This window comes from Lygodium microphyllum, chromosome 3, assembly GCF_053477565.2.
Source record: "Lygodium microphyllum isolate KBCC chromosome 3, Lygodium_microphyllum_v1.1.10, whole genome shotgun sequence".
Taxonomy (NCBI): domain Eukaryota; kingdom Viridiplantae; phylum Streptophyta; class Polypodiopsida; order Schizaeales; family Lygodiaceae; genus Lygodium; species Lygodium microphyllum.
Window position 1 is genome coordinate 169268383 of NC_141137.1, and position 7357 is coordinate 169275739.

Below are 7357 nucleotides of genomic sequence, written 5' to 3' on the forward strand. Positions count from 1 at the left end.
ACTAGTTCTTGGCAAGTCTATGAGAGACTTTAAGATTCCTCCCTAGCAATTTATATGAACCTATAACGGGAATGGAAAAAGGATTGTCCAATGGCAAGAATGATCCACATGGAAGAGGAGGGTGGTGAATGTATGGAAATCCTCACCTCCCTTCAAGGTGAATGCATTGAGATGAAGAATCATGTTTAAGGTCCTTCCTTTGAGAACTAGGTTGACCAAAATAATTAGAGTATCCCCATCGTGTCCTATGTGTGGTTGCACGGATGAAACTGAAAAGCATTTGTTTTGGGGATGTAGGCATGTTACCTTGGTGTGGAAGGCAATCAGGGGGTAGATGAAGAAGGCGAATCTTAAGAACAACTTTGGCATGACTAATGCCTTGTTTTTACTGATCATGAAGGTTTAGATGACAGTACCTAGAAGCTAATGGTGCTGGTAGCAGGAACAACACTTAAGTTTATATGGAGTAACAGGAATAAGGTCCTGTTTAGGAAGGATAAGTTTGAACTTCGTGACAAAAGTATCGGGGTACTTAAAGAGGAAATTTGCATTGTCCTGGGCGATTGTAAAAAGAAAATTTGGATGTTCAAGCTTTTCTCCAAAAAAAAACTAGGAGAATGGCATAAAGCCATGTTGCATCATCTTCAGGATGGTGTACTCACTTACAACTTATTTTTGAATGATATAATCCGCATTACAAAAAAGGAACCTTGGCTATGGGAGAGAGAGGAGATAAGGAAGCTGCTGCGCACACAAAAAATAGGAGGAAAGGGTTTTAATTAGGTTGCGCAAAAAATAGGAGGAAAGGGTTTTAGGTCGTGATTCCTGAAAAAGAGCGAAGATATTTTTGGGAGGTGGTGACTTGGAATATCTCAATTGAGGGTTAGGGGTAGTGAACCGGGAAACATGAACGGATGAACCTTATGCGAACGCCTCCATAGCCTCCTGGTCCTGTTCTCCTTCGTCACTCCTCTTGTTGTTCTCGTGTCTGTTGTCTTTGCCTCCGCTGAATCACCTGGGGTTTTACAAGGGTTTAAGGCCGCCATGCCCTGCCTCCCGGAGATGGCCGTCGGAGAATCGAAGACAGCAGACCAGGGCCGAGCTGCTGTTCTCATCAGCAAAAAGCCAGAGAATTGCAGCGAGAGCATCAATGGCATGCCTGCTGCGGCGGACCAGAGAGACGCCGGCTCAACATCCCCTGTCACGCCTGCCGCGGTTGACGAGCACGGAGGCTCCCCTGCCTTGAGGTGGAAGAGCTACGCAGGTAAAAGCGGTAGCAATAATGATAGCAGTAGTAGTAATAACCAGATGGAGCCCGTGAAGAGCAGCAGGTCTGCTCCTGACCACAAGGGTAAGCTCGTCATCAACCTCTGTGGTGTCCCGCACTCCCTGGCAAAGTTGTCCCCTGCTTCTCTCAAAGAGCAGCTTGAGGACCATTTCAAGAGCACCGCCAGTGGGGACAACCCTGCTCACGGAAGCTCCAAGGCCCAGAAGGCCGCCAAGGACTCCCTTCCGGCTGCCAGGGATGCTGCTGCAGTCAAAATTGCTAGAACAGCTCGTAGGTTCAAACACGCTCGATGCCGCCTCCTTTCTAAGGCCCACCTTTTGAAGAAAAGATGTGAAGGCACTCGAAGGGAAAGGAAGGGTCATCAGCCGAGTGCCTTGAGTTACAAGGAGATCAAAGATTTGAATGTGTCCTGCTTTGATTTGGAGCAGGGAGCTCTAGCCAGTGAAGAGAAACAGATTCCTCAAAAAAGCTTGGATGTCAAACAAGCTGCTCAAAATGGAGCACCTGCTCACCATCTGGCAAATCAGGGGGATGGAGATGACCACAATTCACATGGTACTGCTTCTGAAATTGTTCCTCAGCATGTGCTGCACATAGAGACACCTAGTGAATCGAATGCTCCAACTGATTTAAATGCTTCACATGACTTATCTGGAAACGGCAATAATACTGAAAAATTTGATGAGGAACGAGCCACCATGGATGCGGCTGCTTCTCATAAAGTTGAAATGGAAGAATATGCAGAGGAGCACGAACCCTCTGGAAATGCCAGGCAGCCTGAAAAGGCTTACATGTGTGTATACCCCACAGTCAAAGATGAATTCATCACCAAGCCACTTCCTGGTGGGGAGTGTATTGTCTGCTCAAACAATGATATGGATATTAAAGCAACTTCTGTAACTGAGCACAGAGATGACTCTGTGCAAGAGGTTTTATCAGATGAAGTTACAGTAAGGGACTCCAAGTGTTATGATGAAGGATCCAATGAACAGTCTGCATCAGGGAGAGGAAGAACCTCTATAAAAACCCACACTGTTGCTGCACATGATAATGGAACAATGTCTGAGACATCCAAGTTGGAGACAAGAGAGCAGACTTTGCTGGAAACTTTGCTACCTGATGAGCCACCTGGATACAGTTCGGCTGGAGGTTCTGAGCCAAGCCACTTGTGTGGGGATGAGAAACTTCCCAATGCTCACCATGTGCAATCTGAAAACTCTGAAAGTGATGGGGCTAGTGGAGAGGCACATTCTGATGAATATGATTCTTATGCGAGTGAGAGTGAAGAATCAGATGATGAGGATGATGATGAGGATGATGATGATGAAGAGGATGATGATGACTGCAGCTACAGTGACTCCGAGGAAGCTTTCTCAGAGGGTGCTCCTAAGCAGTTCTCTTCTGGCACTCCTAGAAGGGGAGGCCTGTTTTCTGAGCAAGTGCCATCGGTATTATGTGATGCAGAAGGTAAGTATCAAATGCAATGTGTGGTATAGATTTTCCTCTGCAAAGAGATAACACAATGCACTGCCTTTGATCTGTTTTGCCAGGTAATGTTTGGCACATAGGCAAGAGGGCAGAGCAGGCACGAGGGGTTGAAGCTACCGAATTGAAGCCTGCTGTTGCTTACAATGAGGGGAAAGAAAAGTCTGGTAAGAAGTCTTCTTCCTCAGAGATTGTTCCGTACAGGCATCAAATTCAATTGAATTGGAAATGGCCAACTGACGCAGATTACACGATAAGCACTGTTCCCGATCTGACTAGCAGGTCCATGATTGTGAAGGAAAGGTCAGTCTTTGTAGGATGCATTCCTGATGGTATTGAGAACTTGGAAGAGATTTTGCAGTCTCTGATGGAGAAGTTTCTTGAGAGGTTTGATTTTGCACCTGCTATACTAGGTGGGATACAGGTAGTGAAGGTCGTTAAAGATTTTGCTTTTTTGGAGTTAGCGACCGAAAAAGTTGCCCATATTGTGTTGGCAGCAAATCAGTTGGATGTCTTTGAATGGGGAGTAAATGGCTATCATTTTAATATTGAGGGTTGTAATGGCACTCACACCTCTGTAAGGCCTCTCATTGAGTACATGCCACTTAAGCCAGCAAGAATAATCTTTGTTGGCAACATCCCCAAATCCCGCTGGCAGAAAGAATATCTAGAGACAATTTTTTCAAGGCTTATACGTGGTTCTGATGGATCTTCTGGCAATAGCATAGTGGTGGAGTCAGTTTATCTTCTTCCTGAATCTTGTGATGCCTATTTGGAGCTGGCTTCAGAGCTTATGGCTGATTCACTTATCTTCAAATGCACAAAGAATCCTCTGCTTCTGAGGGAAATTGGAGATGATGTATTTATCTGTCGAGATGCTAGCTCTGTTCCCCTAATGTCCAGACACAAAGGCACTGTGTGTCCTCAACGGTCTCTCTTTATTGGGGTTTCACCTCGCGGAGAAGAGTTTAAGATTGACTGTGTGAGGAAGGTATTTGATGAAATTGTGCCCATAATCTCAAGGAAGACTAAACAAGCTGGCTATATTGAATATGTGGCTCTTCAACCGGGAAAAGATTATGCATTTTTTCAGTTCAATTCTGAGGCTTTAGTAGATGCTATTATGGATGAATACATCGAGGATACCCAGCTTTTTGCATGCAAAAGCAGTCCAACCCCTTATATCATCCTACGACCTCCAGGTTTTGTTCGGCCAGGGGCTAAGTACCGATCAGACAGCACTTCCAAGAGGCAGTCTGGATCACATAAGCATCACCACATGAGCAAAGGACATTCTAGCCAAAAGTGGCATGACAGGAAAAGTGGCTCAGAGAAGCTTGGTAGCACCATCTCTTTGATGCCCAGGAAGTTTGGAGATGAGCCTACAAAGAAGCCTGATTGTATAATGTCAGTTGGTGCTTCACCAGTGCCATTGGCAACATGGAATGGGCTTTCCTTTTTAGGTGCTTGTTCAGCTGATCCTGATTGCATGCTTATCGTGGAAGGTCTCCCTAAAGGACTGAGTTACAAACTGATTCGTGGGGCTTTGAATGAGCTGTTTGAGCGGTATCTTTGTCGCACAGGGCTTCTGGAGGTTGGAATGCTTCTTGTGAGATATCTTGACCGGGATGGTAATCTTGATGTAGTGGCAAGCTTGCCAAATGCTAGATTAGTTCATGCATTGCTATCAGCAAGGAAGCCATTCGTTTTGGCTGGACAGGAACTTCAACTGCTATGTAAAGATCAGGCAAGGAAGTTGCCCAGCAGGGGGATTCCCGGTGATCTTTTGGGTGGTCAAGGGGATCTCTCTTGCTTGAGTGATGATGAAGCTACCCAAGGAAGGATGTGGCAGCGGGGCTATGCTGTTGACAGATGGACTGGCCCAACAATGTCACGAAACAGAAAAGAAAGATACAATTATGGTGAAGGCTATCCAGTTTGTGAGAGTGCTGCAAGGGGCCCTTCTATTTTGATGAAGGGTTGCAGCCATGTTGTAGATAAGTGCGGCCCAAGCGAGGTCTGGAGAAGTAATTCACCCCTGCCAAAGCAGGTGATCAGGCCTCAATTGAAAAGGGAAATATCACGACCACTTGCATCTGTTAGTTTTCAGAACAACAGGAGTTGGAATAATTCCGAGAGCATCCCTGCTCTAGTAGAGGGGATCAATCCACGAGGTAAAATACCTCTTACCCACAAGGGTACGGGATTACTTAGGTCCAAAAGCAAAGGCCTTGTCCAGGTTAAAAAATCTGTGCTTAGTTTCAGTAGGAAGGTCCCTAATGATGTTTTGAAGATTGTTAGTAAGGAAGGTAGAAGGGAAGTCCAGGGTTCTTCCAGTTGTTTTGTTAGTAGGGATAATCAAGCATATACAGACAAGGGTAAAATTATGAGGATGTCCAAAAAAAGAAAGAAATTCGAGATTGGGCAAGTGGGACCTGTGTTAAATTCTGGATTAGCTCTAAAGAAATTCATTAAAAGACCAAGGTTCCTGTAGTGCGCCTAAACAATGCACGATGAGCAACTTGTCGTGTCCTTCCCGTCTATCCTGATTGCTTTAGCTTTCTCATGAAACTTTGAGGGGCAACAGTTGCTTAAGGGTGTCAGGGCCTCTGAAACACACAGGCCCTCCTAGTTATCTAGCCTGTGAGTCAAGCTTTTTGCATCCATTTCCCTGAGTCCCATTCTGTCCACTCTTTGCACTCTTTCTGATCCTTCAACTAATAGGGCCTCTCTCTCTCTCATTGAAAAAAAAAACACCCAGACACGAAAAAAGGCACCTTGTACCTGGTCTTGGCAGGGAATGACCTTACTAGTGCAGCTTATCCCATTGCTGCAGTTGTGATCCTTGGAACATCATGAAGGTGTCCTGCAACTCACTTCCATTGTAGTGACCATTATCACAATTCTGGAGGTGTTGGCCTTCACTCCAGCTACATCACTTGCCTGTATGGTACAGTGAAGTCAATGGCTGTGGATAGGAATGCAGCTGCAGTTTATTATAGTGACCTTCATGTACATGCAAGTAATTGCCGAAGGTACCCCTCTCAAAAACTGAATACTAGCTCCTTGTAAGACCAGTACATACATCTCACTTTTGGTGAAGTATTTCAAGGCTTGTGAATATATCTGAAATGTTCATTCCCATATCATTCCTTGTTCACAAGAGCTGCAACAGGTAATCTTATTAGGTGGTGGCTTCTTGCACTGAGAGAGTTCCTTTGATTTCTGTTCTTGGAATGTTATACATAGTGCTTTTACTATTGTTAACAGTTGCATCCACAACCTCAGGAGTACCTGTGTTTGTGTATTTTCTTGAGGTCTACTTCATACTCAATTTCAGTTGTGTAATTTGGTGAAAGAACAATGGCAACAGAAAATTGGTCACATGCAAATTCCGTCGATTTATGGCTCAAAATTAGATGTAGTTGTAGCCTTTTTGTGACTACGGCAGTATTTATAGATACGTGAAGTGTTGAATTCAACTTGATGTGAAAGTCAAGGTAGATGTTTGAGATTGGCTCAACCTGTATGGTTTTTTCTGAGTATGTGTTGTTATTGATTGATCATGGTTACTTTGTCCTAGATGATGTATATGCTCCAAGTGATTTGAGCTAGTGGAGTTTATTTGAGCTAGTGGAGTTTATCCATATGTTATAGTACAAAAGTGAGCACAAGAGATGTACATGTGGTTTCACAATTGAAGTAGCAACCTTACATGTGGATTACATGTGAGCTTAAGGGTCAACAATTTTAGTGTAATACTAAAGTTACAATTTAATGTCCAAGGACCAACAATTTGAGAGTAATAATAAAGTGAGTTTCATGTGCCATTGTACATGAATGCTAGTAAGTTCAATTTTGATGTGAACTCGGAAAAGAGACGTCATACAGAGAATTTGTATAACCCTTGTATCGTACATCATTTGGATGCTTTAGTACAGGTTTGAATGTGCAATTTGTAGATGCAGATACTTTGTTGTTGCATGATGTGTAGTGATGTAGAATGTTTGAGCAAGCTTGTGCATGCCTTCCAAATTAATGTTGTGCTTATGTGCTCATGAACGCAAGTGTCAATAGCCTAATGATGTTGGTGGTGGCAATTTGTAGATGTACGTACTTTGTTGTTGCAGAATGTCTAGTGATGTAGAATGCTTGAGCAAGCTTGTGTATGCCTTCCAAATTAATGTTGTGCTTATGTGCTCATGAACACAAGTATCAATAGCCTAATGATGTTGGTGGTGGTGTTCAAGAGCAAGTTGCTCAAATGCAAGAGGTAGTAGATGTTGTCGTAGTGGCCAATGCTCATGGTGTATGAGATGTTTAACTTTCTTTAATTGACTATAATTTTTATGTTATTATAATTTAAAGATTATTAAAAATTGATCTATGCAATGTATTATTTAGAGCATTACTTGGGGAGAAGATTCCCAAGGTTGCATGACAGGGAGAGGTTTCATATTCAAGAAGTAAAGAGGGGGGTTTTATTAGAAAGGTTATATATTGAAAATGGAAAATATGACAGACACTCTCTCTTGGTATTCAAGAAATAAAGAGAGATTTCTTTTGAAGGTTGATATGATAACA

At 43.4% G+C, this 7357-nt stretch overlaps 1 protein-coding gene across 1 annotated transcript; it reads left to right on the forward strand.

Moving 5' to 3' along the window:
* The first annotated feature begins 819 nt into the window (after positions 1 to 819).
* LOC148039157 (uncharacterized) lies at positions 820 to 6040 on the forward strand. The gene is made up of 2 exons (XM_087675044.1): positions 820 to 2755; positions 2839 to 6040. Exons 1-2 carry the CDS (start codon positions 1045 to 1047, stop codon positions 5265 to 5267), a joined length of 4140 nt encoding a protein of 1379 aa, XP_087531170.1. The 5' UTR covers positions 820 to 1044; the 3' UTR covers positions 5268 to 6040.
* Positions 6041 to 7357: the final 1317 nt, after the last annotated feature.

Coding starts and splice junctions, on each gene's coding strand:
- LOC148039157 (XM_087675044.1), top strand. CDS start 1,045: ATGCCCTGCCTCCCGGAGATGGCCGTCGGAGAATCGAAGACAGCAGAC. Junction 2,756..2,838: donor GGTATTATGTGATGCAGAAG/GTAAGTATCAAA, acceptor CTGTTTTGCCAG/GTAATGTTTGGCACATAGGC.